This window comes from Spea bombifrons, chromosome 1 (assembly GCF_027358695.1).
Source record: "Spea bombifrons isolate aSpeBom1 chromosome 1, aSpeBom1.2.pri, whole genome shotgun sequence".
NCBI lineage: Eukaryota > Metazoa > Chordata > Amphibia > Anura > Pelobatidae > Spea > Spea bombifrons.
In genome coordinates this window covers 153,288,668-153,313,154 of record NC_071087.1, presented here as the reverse complement: position 1 = coordinate 153,313,154, position 24,487 = coordinate 153,288,668, and the positions used below count along the sequence as shown (strand labels likewise).

General features: G+C 40.3%; 1 protein-coding gene across 3 annotated transcripts in view; it reads left to right on the top strand.

The window, feature by feature from the left end:
• WDR70 (WD repeat domain 70) overlaps nucleotides 1–24,487 on the top strand; it is a 109,191-nt gene that overhangs the window by 26,104 nt on the left and 58,600 nt on the right. For all 3 annotated transcript variants that reach the window (XM_053448116.1, XM_053448114.1, XM_053448117.1), the window contains 2 exons: nucleotides 1,129–1,282; nucleotides 2,796–2,872. In XM_053448116.1, coding sequence (XP_053304091.1) covers nucleotides 1,129–1,282; nucleotides 2,796–2,872 — 231 coding nt within the window. The remainder of the gene's footprint in view (nucleotides 1–1,128; nucleotides 1,283–2,795; nucleotides 2,873–24,487) is intronic.

Below are 24,487 nucleotides of genomic sequence, written 5' to 3'. Positions count from 1 at the left end.
ATAAAGGCCATGTCAAGGTAACCTTGAGTCGTCATAGAACTGAGGTTTTAATAAAACAAGATGGACTTGGGGATCGCTAGCTATACATATTATCATAAAATTGCAGTAACTGGAAAAAGTAATTATTAAAGGGCCAGTAATATGTCTTTTTTTCATGTTTGTTTCACTAACATTGCCTCAGGCTAAACGGGGATGGGACCAAGAAGTTCAGCAACGACTTTTTACGTTGAATTATTCCAAATATTTCTTCTTTAAAATAAACTTCTTTATTATTGTAGCTCTCCATCTTTGTGCTCCCAGTGTTGGTTTTGACAACCATGGTTATCCATACCATCAGTCGAGTTTAATAGACTGCCACTATTGGGTCCCCCCCTTTGTTAACTTTAGAGGTGCTATTCCTAATGAAGAGGAATGGTGAAAGGAGGGATGAAATAAGTCAAAGAGGGGAGGGAGATAAGCGAGAGAAGAAAGAGAGATGTAGAGAAAGGATCATGGTGTGAAAAGAGAGGGAGTGAGATGAAAGAAAGGAGAGAATGTAAGAAGAAAGAAAAAAAAGAGAGAGAAAATATGGGAGCAAAAGGAAGGGAGAGAATAAACGAACAGAGAGACCCCGGGTTAGTCTTGGCCTACGGTTGCCTGCCCTGACTCTTTTTGGCTTGTCTTGGTTTACGAGACTGTGTCATACTTCAATATCTCATCGAAGTTTACAAGTTCCAGTAGCCAGGGCACCTTCTTCTCTGGGAGGGGGCTGTATTTGGTAAAAGGTCCTTTTAGTAGTACTTCTTCCGTACTGAGGACCCATCAACTGTTACTTTTACAAATCATAATATATAGTGATATTTGTTAAAGAAATTAATTTGTAAACCCTTGTATATTTCTGCCGATTGCTCCGTTTAGTACCACTTCATCATTAGAACAGGACATTGGTCAAATCGCCGGTTACGTGATATTTAATATGCAGTAAGAAAGTATGATAAGGTATTTATTCACCATCCCTATTCAGAGCTGCAAAATGAGAACCCTGGCTGTGTTTCTGCAACTAACCCAACTTTTTGATAAGTTCTGCATTGAAACTTGATCTCTTTGGTGATAACGCATACTCTCGCTGTGTCTTTCCTCTTTCTGTAGCCATCAGATAAAGTCCCTGCAGTACAGTAACACCGGAGATGTGATCCTCGTAGTTGCCAGTAACTCTCAGGCTAAAGTCTTGGATAGAGACGGCTTTCCTGTAATGGAGTGTGTGAAAGGCGACCAGTATATTGTGGATATGGCAAATACAAAGGTATGGAGATCTGCGGCGTGGGCAAGCGTCATAAGCGTAAGAGTATTAATTATATTTCATATGAGGAACGTTCCCATAATCGGGTTTTTCTTCATCTTGCTTAATAGTTACCTGTTAAGTAGTTAAGACATCAAAAAATGGCACACCTTGTGTATCAAATTTTAATGGAATATCTTTATAGGAGTACAGAGGTCCTTTATCACTCACATCACTCCTGTGTTCCAATGGCCCTTCATCACTCCTGTGTTCCAATGGCCCTTTATCACTCCCATCACTCCTGTGTTCCAACGGCCCTTTATCACTCCCATCACTCGTGTTCCAATGGCCCTTTATCACTCCCATCACTCGTGTTCCAATGGCCCTTTATCACTCCCATCACTCCTGTGTTCCAATGGCCCTTTATCACTCCCATCACTCCTGTGTTCCAATGGCCCTTTATCACTCCCATCACTCCTGTGTTCCAATGGCCCTTTATCACTCCCATCACTCCTGTGTTCCAACGGCCCTTTCTGTTCCTCCCAAGTATGTATGAAGCATTTGGGGAAGACGGTCACAGGGGAGCTCACTGTTGCTGATCCGTCTGTCCAACAAGCCATCAAGCCTTTCTTTGAGGTTTAGGAAAGCCGTTGATGTGTAAAGAAGATGATTGATATTCCGTAGGAGCAAATGGGGTGTGTGAAAGGGTGATAGTGATGACAGAAAGGGCGATGCTCATACAGTGAGGGTGTGCTGAGTGGTGGGTCAGTGGCCGTTGATTTCTTTTCCTTTTAACATGGGGGTGAAATAAATAAGCAGCCGTCCCGGCTGTTAACCTTCTGAGCGCAGGATGAGGACACGAGCGCGAGGATTCTCAGACAGTGGAAAACATCGTATTGTTTTGTCTGCTAAAGCTCCTAGTGAATACTACAGGGAAAAAAGAAAAAGTGAACGGGAGGGGAATGGAAATAGTAAGTAAGGGCAGGGAAAGGTGCCAGGAATGTCACTTCGTTTACTCACTAATGCCAGCTGGAGATTGTGAAGCGAGATACAGAGCGAGAAGGGACTGCCGCTCTATTTACACCGGAGTACAAATCACCCTGCGAAAACCTTGTTTCCCTGGCCAGTGCGTGGAAGTTGTGACATGAAGCTATACTACAGTGCTGTTTGCATGTGGAATTGTACACCCATTGTACAGCACTGCGGAATAGGATGGCGCTATATAAAACAATAAAAATAATAATATACCCTTTTCCTACCCTATACACAGACGAATGACTTGTGGCCACGCTAGACACTTAGCCTTTGCTTAGACATGTTTGCTGCGGTTACACATACATGAGCATCTCTTAAACGTTTAATTGGGTCCAATAAAAAACGTACTTAAAAGTAGAATGTGTTTATCAGCAAAATAAATAGCCATGTTATGTGTGTGTGTATGTGTGTGTGTATGTGTATATGTGTGTATGTGTGTATGTGTGTATATGTATGTGTGTATATATCTATATATCTCTATATATTTCCTTTTTTATTACAGGGTCACACTGCCATGCTTAATGGAGGGTGCTGGCATCCAAAAATAAAGGAGGAATTCCTTACCTGCTCCAACGATGGGTAAGTCCATCTCTTTGTCACGTGATGTTTGGCATACAAAAGTATCGCTTTGGCCATCATGTGTGTTAATTATATACTACATCAGCATGCTGTATATTGTTTTTCATTGTACTTTCCTGCGGAGGACATTTACACACGAGTTTAGAAACATAAATATTTATTCTGTGTGTTTTATAAATCGTTGTGTGGATTTAGCCCAACTCCGTCTAGATTGTCAGCTGGCTCCTTGTTACCTGTTTCTGTAAATCAAATGGTTACGTTATATATACTACTTGTTATGTCCTGTTTGCCCGTTGTACCGCTCTGTGGAATATGATGGTGCTATATATAAAAAAAAATAATAATAATATTTAAGGTGTTGCGCAAAACATTCTCATATTATTATAGCAAAGCTAGCCAAGCCCTTTAACCTTTCGATCTTAGAGACAGAGACAGTCATGATTGAAGCTTCATCTGCCATTAGCTTATTCTCACTTCTGGTCAGTGACCAAGATCTCAATCCTGTCTGTCTGCTTAAAAGCTCAAGAAAGCAATCCAAATTCCGCTCCGATATTAAATGTCTTTTTTATATACCTGGTCTTCTCTCAGTGAGGCTTTAGATAACATCCACGCATACTACTGACTTTCAGAAGCTTCAATTACTTGAATGTAACTCAGATATTCATTTAACATCAGAAGGGGAAATGTCGCTCAATGAGAAAAACGCTTATACTATATTAGCCCAAGAGAAAATAGAGTCCTCAGTTGAAGATTATTATTATTATTTATTGTTTTAGATAGCGCCATCAAATTCCGTAGCGCTGTACTACCTGATGTTGTCCAACCACAGAAAAAGATGTGAAGTTACAGAAGCTTTTAGGACCTCGGGGGTCTCTGCTTCAGATGGAATTTAGTTTTTTACGGAAGAGACTTCTGAGGTCCACAATTCTTATATTTAACTTTAACTTCATATCTTTTTTTTCTGTTGGCCCAATAAGAGGGATCAAGTTCGACTGAAGACCGTATTGCTTCACCAAGCTAACATTGCTTTAGAATTTATAACCTGAAAGAAGCAGTTTATAAAGGGGTATAAAAGATCGGTAATAATTATTTCTTGAGTTCACAAACCTGTAAATGAAACGTAAGAAAAGATACAGCGGGCATACTGCGTGCTTCTGTTTATTATTCATTCTAGGGCTGCAACTAACGATTATTTTCATAATCGATTAGTTGGCCGATTATTTTGTCGATTAATCGATTAATCGGATAAAAAAAATGAATGTAAATTTTTCATTTATTTAAAATAATTTAATAAACAAATGATGTTAAATACAAACAGCAGAATAAAAAAAAACTTTGATAAAATGCATTTCTTGTCTTTATTTCCCAACCAGCCCCCCCAATTGATGCACATTTGAGCCCAGGCTTGCTACGCTGCCTCCCAGACATGCCACGCTGCCTCCCACATATACCACTCCACGCTGCCTCCCAGACATGCCACGCTGCCTCCCACATATACCACGCCACGCTGCCTCCCAGACATGCCACGCTGCCTCCCAGACATGCCACGCTGCCTCCCAGACATGCCACGCTGCCTCCCAGATATGCCACTCCACGCTGCCTCCCACATATGCCACTCCACGCTGCCTCCCACATATACCACTCCACATATACCATTCCACGCTGCCTCCCACATATACCACTCCACGCTGCCTCCCACATATACCACTCCACATATACCATTCCACGCTGCCTCCCACATATACCACTCCACATATACCATTCCACGCTGCCTCCCACATATACCACTCCACGCTGCCTCCCACATATACCACTCCACATATACCACTCCACGCTGCCTCCCACATATACCACTCCACATATACCACTCCATGCTGCCTGCCACATATACCACTCTACGCTGCCTCCCACATATACCATTCCACGCTGCCTCCCACATATACCACTCCACGCTGCCTCCCACATATACCATTCCACGCTGCCTCCCACATATACCACTCCACGCTACCTCCCACATATGCCACTCCACGCTGCCTCCCACATATACCATTCCACGCTGCCTCCCACATATGCCACTCCACGCTACCTCCCACATATGCCACTCCACGCTACCTCCCACATATGCCACTCCACGCTGCCTCCCACATATACCACTCCACGCTGCCTCCCACATATACCACTCCACACTGCCTCCCACATATACCACTCCACATATACCACTCCACACTGCCTCCCACATATACCACTCCACATATACCACTCCACGCTGCCTCCCACATATACCACGCCACGCTGCCTCCCACATATACCACGCCACGCTGCCTCCCACATATACCACTCCACATATACCCCGTATCTCATATTCCCCTCATAGAGTCACAGACCCGTTCACAGCACACTGACACCATACTTTTATAAATAAGTACTGGGTTAATCTTTACTGCCCCCAGGATTTAGAGTCCCATTAGTCTGCCCTCCCATTAGTCTGCCCTATCTCTAACTGCACCTTAAGTTAACTTTATTAAATTAACCCTCAGTCCTCATCATTAAATTAACCCTAAACACCCCATTAACCATAACTACCCCTAAATTAACTCTAAATACCCCATCAAAACAACTACCCTAAATTAACCCTAAACACCCCATTAACCATAACTGCCCCTAAATTAACCCTAAACACCCCATTAACCACAGCATCCCCTAAATTAACCCTAAAGACCCTGTCAACCACAACAGCCCCTAAATTAACCCTAAACACACCATTAACCACAACTGCCTCAAATTAACCCCAAACACCCCATTAACCACAGCTGCTCCTAAATGAACCCTAAACACCCCATTAACCATAGCTGCCCCTAAATTAACCCTAAACACCCTATTAACCATAACTGTCCCTAAACACCCCATTAACAGTAGCTGCCCCTAAACACCCCATTAACCATAACTGCCCCTAAATTAACCCTAAACACCCCATTAACCATAACTGCCCCTAAATTAACCCCCCCCCCTAACTTTCAGAAGCCCAAATATTAATTTTATACTTACAGTTAGATGAGTGTCACAGCCATGTGGTTCTGGCCTTCTGGGAGAAGGAAGGGGGCGGGGCCAGTTGTCACAGTGATTACAGGGAGGGACTGGTAAGTAGGAGCTGCTGCTGTGAGTCACTCAAACGGATTATATAATGAGGGGTATTTTTCAGAGCGTTTGCTCTGAAAAAACCCTCATTTTATAATCGATAATAATCGATTCAACTAATCGATAATGAAATTCGTTGGCAACGAATTTCATTATCGATTATTATCGATTTTATCGATTAGTTGTTGCAGCCCTAATTCATTCATTATATAGCGCCATCATATTCCGCAGCGCTGTACAGTGGTGGTGTAAGGCTGTCTGAAAGATCTGTTAAAAGGTCTGGTATTTCCCTGGGGGGTTCTGTTATTAGTTACTTAATTCTTTTCTAAATACCGCGCATGCTTGTGATCATCAGGTCATTAATAGGAAACGCAGCCGTTATTTTGCACCCAAATAACTTGTCTGTGTAATGTTCAGGAATCTTTAAGATGTGTCCACGTAAGGTCGTGACACTGCGGCACTTACCACTGTTTCGAGCCATTTACTCCTTTCATTAAGTTTTCCAAGCGGCCGGGCACCATCACTTTCCTGTTCTCCATACTGTTTGTCAAGCCGTTTAACATTTCAAAGGGACTTTTAATTGTTTTTCTTCCAGAATTTAACTGCGGCGATGTTTTTCTTTGTCTCCAAAGTTTACTAAATGCAGAAACAGGTCTCTGCAAGTGTATTAGTTAGCGGCATTTAGCCCATTACATAGCCCCCCCCCCCAGGACTAAAGCACCTTTAAATAGTTTGAAGTCATTGACCGGGGAATCTTTAGGAACTGCCTTCAGCAAAGCATTTCTGCGAATGATCAAGAATCTAATTGAGCATGTTAACGACACGATGGCACTTTCCACTTACTTGACATAGAAAAAGCCTGCCTAGAATTGGAGCAAACGATTGCCTCTGCGGCCAAAAGACAATAGCAAGAATGTTATAGTGTTTTGCCAAATTTATTTTGAAGTTTTTAATGTTTGGGTTTTTACCCCCTCTGGCAAATGTATTTTTTTCTCAACTTTATTTAATATATATATATATATATTTTTTTATTTTTTTTAATATAAATTATATATAATATATTTTATATTTATATTTTTATATTTATATTTTATACTTTTTGTCGATAAACACTCCAGCAAGTTTAATAAAATATTCCAACCTACACGCTAGGGATTTAGGCTCCTTATTTTGCCCCCATTTATGAAACATAATATAAAGGTACATTAAAATCCGGAGGGACAGGCCATGTGAATGCTGGTATGTTCTCAGCACAAGATAAAAGTAATTACAATCAAAACCGGTTAAAAATATTCTTGTAAAAGCTACTGGAAGCAATTGAACGTTAATGTTGCGTTCATCCTAACATCTGAAATTGTGAATGGGTTCCTGTGTAATTTACAGCTTTCCGCATTCTACAAATTCAGTTCTACACGCCATTGTACAACGCTATGGAATATGATGGCACTATGTAAATCAATAAAAATCTAAAAAAAACATAAGTAATTGTGTTTACAGTGATATCATTTAAGAAGAGCCAGCTTGGCAGCAGCCATCTTCACTCCGTGTTCTCAGGATCTGCGTGATTATATTAAATTAGCCGTTATGTTATTTTTGCCTTTTTGTTACTTTGCAGATTGTTGTTGATTGGTTCAAGTGCCCTTGGTAAGGGTGGGTGAGGAGAAGACAAGAAATTGATTAGATAACGCTGGCTCTGCCACAGACTGCCGCCTGTAGCAGCTTCAATGAGCTGAACTAGATATCTCCACGCCGTTACATGTAAACCTAATAAATTAATTTACTTATAGACAAAGCTGTCATGGCAACAGTTCCCCTTTAAGCAAACAAACACTATGACTATTTATTTTAAAATAACTATTGTTGCTGGAAATGGCTGATTTTATATGGAATATCTTCATAGGCGTACAGAGGCCCTTTATCACTCCCATCACTCCTATGTTCCAGTGGCTCTTTATCACTCCCATCACTCCTGTGTTCCAATGGCCCTTTATCACTCCCATCACTCCTGTGTTCCAATGGCCCTTTATCACTCCCATCACTCCTGTGTTCCTATGGCTTTTTATCACTCCCATCACTCCTGTGTTCCAATGGCCCTTTATCACTCCCATCACTCCTGTGTTCCTATGGCTCTTTATCACTCCCATCACTCCTGTGTTCCAATGGCCCTTTATCACTCCCATCACTCCTGTGTTTCAATGGCTCTTTATCACTCCCATCACTCCTGTGTTCCAATGTCCCTTTATCACTCCTGTGTTCCAGTGGCCCTTTATCACTCCCATCACTCCTGTGTTCCAATGGCCCTTTATCACTCCCATCACTCCTGTGTTCCAGTGGCCCTTTATCACTCCCATCACTCCTGTGTTCCAATGGCCCTTTATCACTCCCATCACTCCTGCGTTTCAATGGCTCTTTATCACTCCTGTGTTTCAATGGCCCTTCATCACTCCTGTGTTCCAATGGCACGCTGTGTTCGCTGATCCACGTTTAAGTTTAAAAGGCTAATTGATAGTTAGTAAACCCCTTTTGCAGTTATGTTACAGCCAGAAATGTCCTTGTTTTCCATGAAAACAGCTGAGTGACCCGAAACTTTTGATATATAAGTTTAAATTCCCTGTAGGGTTCCCGGGTGGATTTTGCTCCAGCATATTTAAAGTAATTTATTTAAAACGTGATTAAAGTGCGTTTCTTAGATTCCCCGAGTGAAAGTAATCTTTTAATTGGAGGAAGCCATGCACACGTTGATACCGTCCCCATGCTGCTACAGGGATTTGCAAGGTAATTACTGCTGGAGAGATAAGGGCAGAATTTATCTGTCCAAAAGGCAGATTAAACAATTATGGTCCTTTTTATTATTATTGCTCTAAGGCGCAGGGTCATCTCCTGAGGCTCTGGGTCATTAGTTTTATTAGGTTTATCCTAAGCCTTTTTAAATACTTCTGGGGTGTTTGACCTCAGCTCTAATACGTTTTAGGCACCATGTATATAGTCCTAAGGTCAGACCGAGATCTGATAACCTGGTGGAAGTAGCAAGCACCATTTACTTCCATTAAAGAAACTTCTCCTTCCCACACCTTTAGTGATTGTTATCACGTGGCGTAAATACAAGGAGGTTCAGCGAAGCAAAGTATGGAGTGGAATCAATATCAGAAAGTACGTCTGAAGCTTATCTTCTATAGGAAACGAAGATTACGTATTCCCATAGCTATCGATAACATTTCTGACATTAGGAGGGTTCAGATAAGGTATTTTTTGTCTCTCTTACCTATATTTCCTATCTAGACGTATATCTAATCATTTAGGTTGCTGATCCGCTTGGACAAAGCATTACTTGGACTGTCTGTTGTGTTTAGCAAATAAACATTATTAGATCTATCGCTTCATTCCTTCCTCTAAAGATTGAATCGCATACAAAAGCACAGAATTGTTTAAGCAGTTATTTCAGTTTCTTTGGAGACAGCCTATCTGTGTCTGTTTTTGTGTCACCTGACAATTAAGTGTTTCCAGCACAAATGATGTGCGGGACAACATTTCACATGATTAGAGGGTTTTTTTCATGGAAAAAAGTTTGAGCATTCAACTACGAAGGCTTTTCTTTTAATGCTGCACTTGGTTGAGTATTACATTGAGCTGAGTTGGTGTAACAGCACTTTTCAAACAGTAGGCTTCTGTGCAGTCTTAATTATCCAGCCATACACTAATAAAAGCCTATGGAGGAAGGGACTTCATTCGCATTGCCATAAAGCGTCAGGTCAGTGCGGTGTTTGAGCTGGGAAAGTCACCCAAAATATCACATGACTGATAACAATGGCGGCCCCCAGGTCTGCAGATTATCAGAACAAAAGGAGAGAAAATAAGGTTTTAACCTACAATACTGTATACAGCACTGGAGGTAATACTCAAGGAGAAAAATGTGTGAATGAATGAATTCAAAACGTTTTTCTCTCTCATTTCAGGCTTTATCACTAATTCTACATCTTACATGAATAATAGAAGAGTAGAACGGTGCTTACATGTTATGTGACAATATACATATTCGGCAGTCAACCGGTTGAAAAAGCATCACTGGTTAAAATACTTAAACTACATTAACTAAATTAAAATACATAAAGTTGTATGCCTTCCGGCCATTAATGTGATTGGTGATTAATATTTCATGGAGAACCCCATCTCCCAATATTGGTTTGAACTTGACCTAGTTCTCCGCTCCGTTGTAAGGACGGATGTCTCGTATGCAGCGGACGCAGCTCTGGTGTTCGCTTGTAGCATTAGTTCATTTCTAAGTATCCGCACTTGGTTATATCCAGTTACATCCTAAAAGCCTTGTCACGGGGGAGACAAATTAAACAAGATACCTAAACCGCTACTTACGGTCAAAACATGCAATACTGCTAATTAGGTATCGTATATCGCTCACGGTCGCTGCGGCTCTGCTTACAGTGTCATGCTTTGTTGGATCGTGCTCTTCTATCCGTAGCGTAATACCCCTGCACAAAAAATAAGAATCCTTTATGTTCCTTCATTCTGTCGCACGCGTAATTGGCACACCACACCTCATTAAAGCTGCCGGCTCCATCGTGACACCGCGCTCATAACCGGAGACCGTGTGTAGTGAAGAACGTTTCTAGTTGTGTGATTTGGGATTTGAATTGCCGCCTAATCCGTTAGTGATGCGTTGGATGGGAGGTTGGGTGATTTCTGCCATGTTACAGGCTGTTAACTAAAATCATTTCGCAAGCGGACAGGAGAAAGATGATCAGATTCCATGAATGGACTGCGCTTCTGTGACAGCCCGATGGATGGCTTCCATTCTGTCACACATCTAGACCTGGTGAAATATCTCTACCTAGACACAGTCCAAAGAGTGAGAAGACACAGAATTAGAGGGCAAACAAAGACACCATTCGGCCCGTCTAGTCCGCCCATTTTTCCTGATGTAAAGATTCAGACCTCAGTCAGTCCTTGGACTTGACTTACTGTATCTGCCACCCTCTCTGTAAAATAAAACTTCCTTACATTACATCTCGACCTCTCAGCTTTTAGTTTTATATAATGACCTCTTGTTCTAACATTTCTCCTCTTTTAAAGAGAAGCTGTTATTAAATATCTAACATTTTTTGTATCTCTTTCTCTTTTCTTTCACCTTTTCTTTTTTTAAAGAATAATTTAAAGATTAAATTAAAGTTTAATGTAAAGTAGATTTTGCAGACAGCCTACAAACACTCTAGAAAACAATTTAAAAAAAGACAATTTTCATAGACCTTTAGAATAAAAGATCTCGCTTAGCAACGGACTTGGTCTCAATGCTTGGATACTTTGTTATCCTGTATCAAGAATCGCATGATCCAGAGTAATTGAGATACCCGTTTGATTCACAGTTAGACAAAAGATCCCTAAACTGTTACTCGCTGTATGGTCCTGCAAAGTCACTAATTAGATATCGTATGGCGATGTGCGACGGATGTCTCCATTTCAGCTGTCACACTTAGGAGAGCTTCTCTGTTTGGGTAGAATGACCGTAAGAATGCTTCTCCTTTGTCTGTTTTATTGACTTGATATATCTCTTGTCCGAGATGTGGCAGAATTGGACATCCAAGTTCTATAGGCTCAGCATACATCTTGTTTAACTGCCCGCTCCCAGTTCCTCTAGATCCGGGGTATCCAGCCTATAGGTCCCAATGTGATCCAGTGCTTCTTTTTCTTTTGGGACATATGGATGGCGCTTGCACAGAGCAAAAGTGAATGTGATCGGGTGTTTTGCTCCCATATTGTTGTTTTTCCCTTATGGGCGTGCAACTGGCACCATTTCAGTGCTAAAAAACGTAACGATTAGACGCTTAGATGAACTTTTCAGTATTTCCTGCGTTGTATGGCAAGTTTTGAGAAGCCAATTTTACAGCACTACAGAATGTGATCAAGGTATAGAGTTGTACCGTGTTAGCCATAGAAAGAGAGAGAGCAAATTCAATAAAGATGATACCTTTTATTGGCTAACTGAAGTATAATAGATTGCAAGCTTTCAAGACCATCTAGGTCTCTTCTTCAGGCAAATGCCTATAGAAGACATTAAAATAGTCTTGAAAGCTTGGAATCAATTTAAGCATCATATTTACCAAATTTGCTTAAAATGATGGCGATATAAAAATAATAATTAAATAAAATGCAATAGCCTTTGGTGATGTGGTCCCATGGCCCATTGCCCCCCCATAACTTAAACAGTGTTGACTATAACAGATATGTACGCACTACCAAACACACACTAACACACATACACACCCACTCTAAGACACACACTAAAACATACTTACTCCATCACACCTCACCACACCTTACCACACATGACACTCTTTCCTTGCCTGGAGTCTATGCTTATAGCTGCCCACAAACTCTGCAAACAGCCATGCTATTACCATAGGGTTACGCAACATTGTTTTTAATTGACTACGCTCCCGCCTTCGGGTCTGGTCCAAATCAACTGGCCCTGCTTTATGAATTTTTCACCATCCCAGGGGCAATAGCATCTCAGAGCATCTCCAAAACTGCAGCTCCAAGGAAGGAAAAGCGGCGAACCGGCAAAAGGTTCATGGGCGGCCAAGGCTCCCTGATGCACTTGGGGGGGGCGAAGGCTGGCCCGTGTGGTCAAATACAGCAGATGAGCTGCTCTAGCTCAAATTGCTGAAGAAGTTAATGCTGGTTTGTTGTGTATGGGGGCTGCGTAGCCGCAGACCAGTCAGGAAGCCCATGCTGACCCCTGTCCACTGCCGAAAGCGCTTACAATGGGCCTGTGAACATAAGAACTGGACCACGGAGCAATGGAAGAAGGTGGCCTGGTCTGATGAAGTTTTGTTTTTTTTTTCATCACGTGGATGGCCGGGCGCGTCGCTTACCTGGAGAACACGTGGCACCAGAACGCATCCATGGAGACTGCACCTCACAACTTACAGGATCTGCTGCTAACATCTTGGTGCTGGATACCACAGCACAGCTTCAGAGGTCTAGTGCAGTCCATGCCTCGACGGGTCAGGGCTAAAGGGGGAACCTACACAATATTAGGCATATTGTTATGGCTGATTGGTGTAGCTCCCAATAATATTATCTGTTATCATAATAGGCAGAATCTCTGATTTAAGTTTAAATTCTGAATATTCCTTTACAGCTCCTTTGCCATGTTTATGGAAAATTCTTCTTCTCAGCAGATGAGCGCTGCAACGTCGTTGCCAGACTAATTTGTACAGATCGAAGATTATGAAACTTGAAGCTCGCATGCGCTGCCAGATCATTTGAAGTTACATCTCGTGGACTTTCTTCCACCCGTTCCCTTCTTTAATGTAGATTTCAAATTCTCTTTTTTTTTTTTTTTTTTTGGCTCAAGTGCCTCGTTCCTGTGAGTGTGTCCCCTTAGGGGCGCCTGTGATATCTTCAGATCATCTTATACCCAAAACGAGAGCTTTAAGATAAATCATAATGGGGTAAAATATATTCTCATGTAATTATTTATTAAATGTCAAAACATACTGTCCGTGACTTTTAGACTGCTTCGGAATATTACAAATTGTACTTTCTCTCTGCTCCGTGCCAGCCAGAAGGAGTGATATGTGCCGTGGTTTTAACCAAATGGGTATTTCATCCTTCAATTAAGCTGAACATGATAAAGTATTCGTAGCTGTTTGTAGAAGTTCACGTCTTAATGGTCTGGAAATATTCCAACACTATGTTTAGATGGACGTTTTCCAGTTTAACCCCTGTGATCCCTAATGAATGGGCCTCTGACGGGGCAATAAAAGTTTCGTTTTTTTGGTCTTTTTTTACGCATTAACATAAATCTTAAAAAACAAAAATCAATTATTGACTGAATCATTTGGTGTTTTAGGGCTTTTAAAGGCAAGTACCACTAAAAAGAAAATTGTAGAAATAAGTACGGCAATTTTCCAAAAAATACCCCTTAAAGGTGTCACTTAATGTCACTAACCTCTGAAATGGACATTGGATTACCCCCTACCCTGACATAAGTACCCACTAGAGGTACACCCGCCCTTGAGCCTCCCAAAACATTTACACACACACACACACACACACACATATATATATACATATATACACACACACACACACACACACACACATGTATATATATATATATATATACACACACACACACACATACACACGCATACCCTCAATACTCATGTATATGCTGTGGCTTCCGAATGCCTTGTCACAAAACATGCAATTGGGGACGAGGAATCTTGTCACGAAAGTGTTATTTTTTTTTTTTTGCTTGAGGAGAGGGTTTTATATTTTAGTGTGTGTGTTTATGTATATATATATCTTATAGTCTGTCAGATTTGTTTTCCATAGTTTGGGATGTTTTATCATTAAACATCTGCAGAGGGTAAATAACAGACCAGGGTTTTCAATATCCATTTCAGCCACTTCTCACGCATCACCTTGCATTCCCTCGCGGTTTCTTCATGCGCTCGAAGTGAAAAAAAAAAAACAGTGTGTAAGAGAAACATCTTTTTTTATTAATATTCTTATTCATTTAAGGATAAAAAAAAAACTGACTTTTTTTTATTTTATTAGCTAGCTCAGGTAGCATGAAGTTCTCTTATTATGAATTAGATGATATATAGAATATACAGTATGTATATACAATATATGAAAAATACATAGATTTGTACGCACCGTACAGCTCACTGGAATCTGTTGGTGCTATATAAATAAAAGATAATAAGATTATAGAGTACTGGGGTATTTTAATGTAGAATTTTGCCCCCTGTCAACAGCCAGAAGTATTAGCAAATTTACCATTGATCAGAGTCATGTAACCATCATAAAAATTTGATGGCAAATCAAAATCACTCGGCCACAGGTCTCACCATGCATGTTTAAATTTCCTCACTGTATTCCATGTTACCACTTCTGCTGGGATGCTGTCCCATTTATCAATCACTCTATCACTAACAAGTAAATATATATATATATATATATATATATATATATATATATAATTGTGGATTTTGTTTAGGTGCATTAAAACATCACTTTATAATCCTTCTTCTACAGCGTAGAGACATGCTGTTTCTTTTTCATTCCGCCGTTATTCTTTCTCTTAATATTCCAGATGCTGCCCTCTTGAGTTTCTTCTCTTATTAATATCTTCGAGTTGGGATTTTTTTTTTTTTTTTTTGAAGCCCAGACATATTAAACTAGATTGCATTAACTGATAAATAGAAGCTTATCCAAAGTAAACAGAGTGTAAAATGTAATTAGGTTTATGGATGTGAAAATATTTGTCTAGAATAACAGTTTGCCCTTTACAAAGGAAGTGTCGAATAATTCACAGATGCAACCCAATATATCTTACATGTTGGGACCCCGGGGTATTTAATCATGCTCAATGTAGTCTACCAGTCAGAACAAAAGAAGAAAAGAGGTCATGTTTAAAAATCTAAATATTCCCAGTTTTTTCCCATTGGTTGTACTTTTTAGTTCAATTCAAACGGTATCCGCTCCGTGCCCCATTAAGGGTTTTCTTAATAAACCTATAGAATGGCGTTTATAGATTGAATTAAGTGACATATATATTTATATATATGTGTGTGTGTATATATATATATATTTTTTTTAAGCCCACCTTTTGTGTATATCGTGTGAGCAGACGCTTTAACTTATTGTTCGATCTGCAGAATTAGTCCCATTAAGTTATCTCTCCCCTAATGTCATGTTGCTGATGGTTGTTGATTGGTTCAGACAGCCTTTGTAAGGGCCGGTGAAGAGAAGGGAGAGAACTTCAGTACCAGCCTGGATGTTATAAACTGTGCCACATCGAGATACAGATCTCAGCCTCTGTAAGGTTTTAACCCCTTCATGGCAAGGGTATTCGCCACCACGTGCTTTATTTAACCAGTAATTCCCTTTTTCATGTTAATCTCCACATGTTTGTTGCACAGATTTGTATCAATGACTGATTGAACCTTCTTTTGGTAACATATGTGTAATCCGTGATTGATGTCATAGTGAGTAAAGATTTATGAATAATATATTACAAATTAGGGAAAATTGAAACAAAGTATATCAACTAAGGAGTGTGACATAAACATACTTCCCACCTTAATCACAAAAGATTTGGATGGCCCCCGATGATATGCGTCCCCATATTATTCTTGCATATGGCTCTAGACATTTCCAATGTCAATCAAAGCGCGCTCTCTTGAGTAATGTTATCTTTTCTGTGCAACTTTTCCATACTATAATATTTGTGATATTGCTGTCACTTGGCACACTGCTGGTGACAACATATTGCAGAATTTGGTGTGGCCTGATCGTAGAGGAGTTCTTGCAAATGACTCACTTCAGATTCCCACTCGCTCCCAAACAGTGTAATAAAATATTCACATTGTAGTAATCTCTGTGTAAATCGAGAGTAGATTTATTGATCCAGCAATCCATGTTACCTGTACAAATTGGTCCAACCATTCCATGTACTAATCCTCATTGGAAGCATCAATCTGATTAATGCCTAAACTATCCCTAGGACTGGCTCTGCAAACCTAGCAATGGCAAATGCCGCACTTTGACCATACTGTAGTGATATCACTATTAGCATAAATCTTTAGTAAATTCATCACCGTGAGGATTTAAGTCAGGGTGGGGGGGCAGTTAGGCTCCTCTGATTAGCAGAATAGGCAAGTGTGAAATATTCTTTATTTGCTGTACGGTTTGTATAGCTAGGACGATGCGGTAAGAGGAACTGTATACTTAAGCGGCATTCACCCCCCAACAGGATTATTTCCATTAAGTCTTTTCTATGCAGTCTCTTTGTGAATGGGATCTGTAAAGAACTAGATTATGTCTATGCCAGATGTGTTTGGAGGGGCTCTGTTCCTCTGAAGCGTTTGACCCGGCGTGCCCTGATAGTACAAGCTGCCAGCCCTCCCGGATTTAAGTCTTTTTACATTGTTACTGGACTGCATTCTGCATTTAACCTTCTGCTTCAGCCTGATGAAGGTTTCCACAGGCCAATGGCACTGTGATGAATACAGAGCGGACTCTGCTTTATCCCACAGTGGCGCTTGGTTTTTGGATTATCTTGTAGAGAAAACCATATGTAAGGTCGCTTGTAACTGCTTCAGGGTGAATCGTCCCACCTTTACTGAATGTCTCAATGCCAAGAGACCTTCTTTCAGCTAATTGGAAAAACAGCGTTCAACCTGCACAAGGATTCATCACGCAGCGACTTAATGACCGACCCAATGCGACTTAATGACCTACCCAATGCGACTCAATAACCGACCCAATGCCACGTAATGACCGGCCCAATGCCACTTAATGACCTACCCAATGTGACTTAATGACCTACCCAATGTGACTTAATGACCTACCCAATGTGACTTAATGACCTACCCAATGTGACTTAACTTACCCAATGCGGCTTAATGACCGACCCAATGCCACTTAATGACCTACCCAATGCAACTTAATGACTGACCCAATGCAACTTAATAACCGACCCAATGCCACGTAATGACCGACCCAATGCCACGTAATGACCGACCCAATGCCACGTAATGACCGACCCAATGCCACGTAATGACCGACCCAATGCGACTTAATGACCAGATGTGACTTAATAACCTACCCGATGCGACTTAATAACCTACCCAATGCGACCTGTTTACCCATTGTACAGCGCTACAGAATATGGTGGCGCTATATAAAGCCATAAATAATAAAAAGTATATTATACGGGAAACCTTCTGATTCCTTCCCATCCTTTTACCTCGAACCCTGCTGGTAAACATAAGCGTTTAAAATAACAGGTTGCATTGTGCAAATCACCATCAATTTAATGAAATAATTACAGAATGATTCATTATTTTTAGCCAAATTGTATTTATGTGGCAAACAACAGATTCCAAAGTTTAATACATGTTGAGACACAGTATAATATAACTGTGTTTGGTATCTGGATCTGGAGATTGCCCCTTGGCTCCCATAAGGCTTAGACTACCCCAATATGGCTGAGCATTCTGGGAGTTATAAATACATTGTTACTGAGTGTGTTTATGGCTGGATTGACAGGAACCGGTCCGTTGGTTTATTAATCATTATAATCAATCAGAGTAGGAATAAAATGAATAGTCACAATTAATCTAATTTATTTATTGCAGATATATTGGATAACGGGTTATGATCGGGAATAGTCGATCAGATAGGAAACCATTTTTTATTGATTTATAATTTGTTGGTTTGTGTACCAATCTTGTTGCAATGTTTTCATTTTAATTGAGATTCTCTGTGTGGTTGGAAAGTGCTAACTATTTTGTAATGTTTCCAAATAGGTGCGCAATTTCTATTTTGTAATATTTTTATCTAATTTACAAAATTTGAGTTTAAAGAGAATTATTTAGAACATTTGAGTTTATAGATGATTTTATTTTCTGGTCCTTATACTTTAAACTGCACCACCGTGTGCTAAACATGTTGGGGATGGGATACCAATGGTTTAAACACACTTCTTCATGAAAAGTTTGGGTATGGTTGAGAGATGTTGAGTGTTCTTGGCACTTTCCCGACACTTTATAAACATACTGTCGTTGTGCGTTTTAGTAGATTAATTCCTCAATATATTCTCTAATAATAATAATAATAATAATATATCCTAAATACTCTATCCCATTTAATGTATTCAACTTTATCACTTATCAAAGACTAACAAGTGAATTAGGGGGGACCTTGTGTACCCTTACACTGCACCCTGTATTACACCGGAACGTTATTTAACCCATTAATAGTCCAGCAAGTGCATTCTATGTTCTAGATCATATCATGTATCGTATACTTTCATATATAATAAAATCAAGTCTGTAATCTGCATCGTAATAGAACGTTACTAATAACTGTAGAGTGAATTTAACCTGTTAATGGACAGGTGGGTGAAAATTATTGCATGGAGCGCATACCTGAAGCTGCAGATATACTAAAGTTTTGGAGTCCCTTTTGGCGCAGCTCTTCTTGGCTTTGATTTCGACTCACTATCCAGGAATAAATTATTATTTTTGGTACGAATACATTTCTTGTCGGTTAAGCTTCTAAAGCTTCTGGCATCCATGTTATCGGTCTGTCAGCGTCGGCAGAAACCGGGTGCTTTTTCTGTAAGAGTGTTTCTGCAATGACAAGGAGACGTGGCACGGGGACAACTCCCTTTCATGCGTGCCCAGGGGCCCTTGTTGGCTGGACTCTCTTTTATACATACACAGAGCTGACACTAAGATGTGTGAATAATGGATCTCTCCTTTTGTGCATTCTCTTTCTAAATCCGGAGTGTTTATAAAAGCTATTTTTGTCTTGTAAACTCTGTCTGCTTATATTAATGTTAAAAGATCAGCCTCCATTAAAGCGCACAAGAGAAACATTTGTAGAAGTTGGAGGGTGAAAAGATACATTTTATATCTGGGGAAGTTATACACCGCTGCGCAGGCCCCGTACGTAGACAGCGATTCAACCGAGATTCACTCGTGAGTCTTTTAGCCACCTTTTATAATTATATTCAGTTAGCATTTAGGAGAAAGAAGCAGAATTCTAGGTATAGAAGTTACAAAAAGGCAGAGGAGTTGAATTGCGTTGTCATCAATCTGGAGGGGACCATAGATTGTGATAGAATGAATCGCTCGGTGCGAGGGTTGGGATTGGAGAACGGAAAGTCGTGGTTTGAAGTCCACAGGAGTTAATAAAATATTCAATCGTGCCATGTAGGCCAACAACCATGGTTAAAACACCGGCATTGATCCGGGATTTGAAAACGTAGTGCTTTAATTAGATTTTTTTTTTTTGGGCTCTGTTATACGCTAATGTATAAGTGTTGTTTGCTTTTCTGTCTTCTACCCCCTGTCATTTCAATCATTTTGAAAACTCAAGCAGGGCTATAACCAGCGAACCAACCGGTTACACAGTGCATACGGTCCCTTGCTGTCAATCAGCCTAAACATTCGATTGGCAAAGGGAAAGAACAGTAATATGAATAATAACAAAATAATAGAACTATGTCAAGAACTGACTACAGAACAACTGTATCTCAGATCACTGAAGAACGTCATGGTTATATTAGAACTCTGATGGGACGACTTTTATCTCACTTGTGAAATACATATATATTAAAAAAAAAAAAAGATTACCATTGATTCTGAGGCTGATTATTGTACAGTTTACAAAAAACGAATAAAAAAGGTTTGGTTTTGACTCTTACTGTATAACCCATAACAGTCAATGCAGCGTTGTTTCTATCAAACTCCCACCTCCTTTCCTCTCGTACAGGATGATGAGCATTAGTGTTTCTTTGTTGTGTTTGGTGTTCAGTGGTTATAGCGTCTTATAGTAGCAGGTTTACATGTAACGTCGCTGTTCCTTTGGCCTCATGGGTGGTATCCCTGATGCTCAAACCACAAAATAATTAAGGGCTATGGGGGAAATGATGTGACTTATAATGGTCCTCTAAGAATTATTGTAGGATCAAAACTAGTACTCTGAACACACACAGGTTAAGAAAACAAGCAGCGCCCTGTGCCAGGAAACTCACTTTGATAGGCAATTTATTTTCAGAGCAACAAGCTGTTTATTTCCATGCTAGGGCTGTCAGGAATGGTTTTGTGTATCCACGTCATCAAGCATAGATGTTATTAGTTTATTACCTTCTAACTACTAGAAATCTATCAATCTATATATATCTAACATGTAGTTAGCGTGTTACGGTAATAGGGGTACAAGAAAGACGACCGTATAATAAAGTGCATTAATCAAACACACCCTATGAACAGGGTATAGTAGTTATGAGCACATCAGAAACGGGTAATTGCCCCCAAAGATTGTAAGCTCACGGGATCAGGGCCCTCTTCTACTTCTGTACCAGTATGTTTAACGTCTGTTACAGATTTAAATTAACTTATTTATTTTCATTGCATCCTATTGTAACAGCGCTACTAAATTTGCTGACGCTATATAAATAAATGTAACGTAAAATCCTGTTTTGGATGCGGTCCGTAATTATAGTTTAAGCTTGGATATGTCGAATTTGTTTAGTATCAAAAACATGACTGTCAAAAAATCAGATTTTTGGGGGCAAAACATTCTGGGTATATGTTTACTTGAAATAACTGGAAAAAAGATCTGACAATAGAGCAAGACAAATTATACATTTAGCTTAATGTTAATGTATGTTATTTTAAATAATGCTAATAAGAAAAATATCCTGCACAATATCGGTACTTTTTTGCAGTACAGACATTTCGCATACATATCTTTACCATTTTTCTTTTTTTTCAAAGCATTTTGAATTTTTACCATTTCTGGATAAAAAGAAAGTCCTAAAAAAAAAAAAAGATTTCTTAAGGACTTTTTTTCCTTTTATAATTTTCTTCTTTTTTTTTTTAATGACCTTCCCACCTTTAAACATTTAATGTATTAGTGCCGATTTAGAATGTTATTTTCTTATTTTTGGAAGTTTGAGCAGGCAGCGTAAAGGTAGGTGGTGAACTCGTTGCTGTGAAATCTCTTTCGGACTCTTCCCAGTAACCAAACCCTTCGTTTTTCCTCCCATAAGGATTGCTAGGGCCGAGGAGAAGACATGTCAATGATGGGAGTTTTATGAGCAGTTGCAGGAAAGGAGCATTTAGGTGCATTTCACATCTGTGCAAACAAAGCACGCATGTGTCGCTCCCCAAATATATGATAGCAATTTGAATTTGGTTTCTAAACATTACGTTCCGTAAAAAACTCAACATAACATGATATCTCCTGATTTTCACCCATTTCCAAAATGTTTTCTCTGGCAGACTGTTGCCTGTGGGGTTATCTCGAACCCTGTTCAGTGCCAAATTAATTAACAAAAACGTGTGATCATTCAGTGATTATTAAATATATGACCCAATGTACCGCATGCTTTTAACCGATCGAGGTATTCGACACAGGGTGTAACATAACCACCGTTCCCTTGTTTCTAGTGTACTTGGCATCATCCATGTTTTCCGTTTAGACTTTCTATCTTCTGTGATGGTGGGCCCAGAGGCGGATCTACCGAAAATAGCGCCTATGGCAAGCACTGAAATTGCGCCCCTGTCCAAATATCTAACCCCTCTCCCTCCCTTATCACTCCCTAACCCCTCTCCCCCTTTGTAGTTCTCACCTTGAGGTCCAGCGACGGGAGCACGAGGCTTCTGCCTTCTTGCACTGCTGTGGTGCCCGCTGCTTCACTGCTGAGCGCCTTAATATGATGTCATATTTCGGCGCTCAGCACTGAAGCAGCGGGCACCAGCGAGCGGCTTTTAAAGCCGCTTGCTAGTGCCGGCACCGGGACGGAGGCGGAGGCCTCGTGGAGGAGAATGAGGGGCGCCGAGCGGTTGCTAGGCGCCCCTCTCTCTCCTCCGCATCAAAAAAAAAAAAAAGCCGCTCACTGGCGCCCCTTTCAAATGGCGCCTATGGCAGGAGCCATAGGTGCCATACCCTAGATATGCCTCTGGGTGGGCCATACCAAGAACTAACATGCTTTTAGTTCACAGACCCCAGAAGTGACTTGTCTTATGCCGCATAACAGAACACGGGCATTGACAAGTCTTGAATGCCCTGTAATAATCTTTGGTAGGTCAAAAGCTCTTGAGAGCTTCAGGCCATGTTTAGAATTCAGGGCCATGGGGCAAGGGGCATTTGCCAGCAGCCTGTTCCTAATTTTCCAAAGAAAGTCAGCCCGCTCGTTGAAGTGGGGCTCGGCAAGTAACGTGACCCATGGTAGTTTGAGCAACAACTTACACTGCGTGTTATTTTTTGGTGTGCGTTAGTTATGGTTTTGGGGGAGCGCTTGGCTTTACTTGTTGGAACTACTATACAAAATGTTGGTTGGGGTCACATGCCATAATGAGTAGGGTTAGAAGGTTAGCCAAGCTGCAACGTAACAGATAAACACTGGGTGAAGAGTATTGGCTTATAACATACTAACCTCAAAGAGAATCTTAAACGCTTTAAAATGTAAAATATATATATATAAACATATTTAATGATCTTGTTAATAGCGTTAGTGTAGTTGTTGCGTGTCTTCAGCAACTAAATAAAAAATTAAATAGGCGAAGGAACTTTTGGTTCTTCGGGGCAATAAAATATAATTTTGTGTATTATTTCTGTTGTTGGTACAGAAAAAGAAGCAGTTCTTAAACGTGGGTGTAATTCATTATTGTAACGAGCATAGAGAATAAACGGCATGAAGTTACTACTGGCCGCTCTAGGCACAGCTCGTTGTTAATGGTGAAAAGTAAATCATCTCCCTCATTCCTTGTAGTGGAACATTCTTTTTTTCTAAGGCATTCTAAACAAAGTTTTAGAAGCTCTACTAATGCCTTTTAAATACGACCTTGAGTTCTCAGCTATACTAACTCTGCCCTTGTGGTATATTTGTTGAATTAAGACATATTTTTAGTTATGCAAAAAAAAATAATATACAAAGTGTTGGTACAAGAAATATTGAAACAGTATATAATGTTGATGGTCTTAAAGTAGCATAATTGTTTAAAATATTATTTAAATTATTTTGGCTGTGCACAGAAACCAGTGCATGGTGAACCCCAACAGCGAGGAACGTCGCACTCGTCTGTCCATGGTTTGTCTATCCGAAGGATTTGTGCGCATGGAGTCCTTGCAATGCATTTTTCCTTAGCCGCTGTGTTCAGGATTGAACTGTCGGTGTGCTAGCCTGAAAATAAATAAATCTGCTGAGTATGGGGATCTAGGGGTGGAGATTATCTTTTCAATGTCATTTTTGAACACGGCCCTTCCTTAAAATATTGCTGCCAATGGTAGGTAGAGTGTAAAGCCCCTGGTCTGCGTCACGGCTTCTGGTGGATAGGGGTAATTTCGTGAACGGTCTGACACCGAGTTCTCTTGATGTCTATCCTAAGGCACCAGTGGGGGTGCAGTCGATTGTAACTTACTATTCTGGTGGTGTTGGTCAACTGATGGTGGGGGGATCTTTGACACACTCCCTTCTATAGGGAGGCCTATATACTTAACCCATGCAGCGTTGTACTCTTGAAGGGTTATTTCATGACTGTGGGGGAATTTTGTACATTTCCAGAGATTTCTATTATGGGTTGTGACTCTTCCAGCCATTTTTTTTTTTTTTTTACTCAATCATAAAAGTTAACCTCTCTCCTAACATCTCTCAGCCGTCACAAAGATGAGGTTGGTGGACGCTTTTTAAATTCAAGTCATCGGCACCTTAACCACTTACCTGCGACCCGCTATCTCAGTTCTTTCATCAGCCATCCCTTTAGCGGGTTAAAGGTGTTTATTCCCTTACATTTTAAAATATGGTAGGATAGACAGTATATACATAGTTTTCTCGGTTTTGCATGTGCTCCATATATTTCATATACAGAATAGACCACACTTTCCATTCCAGAAAGAGATAATATTTATGCCGAGATATACGCTAGAGGCACA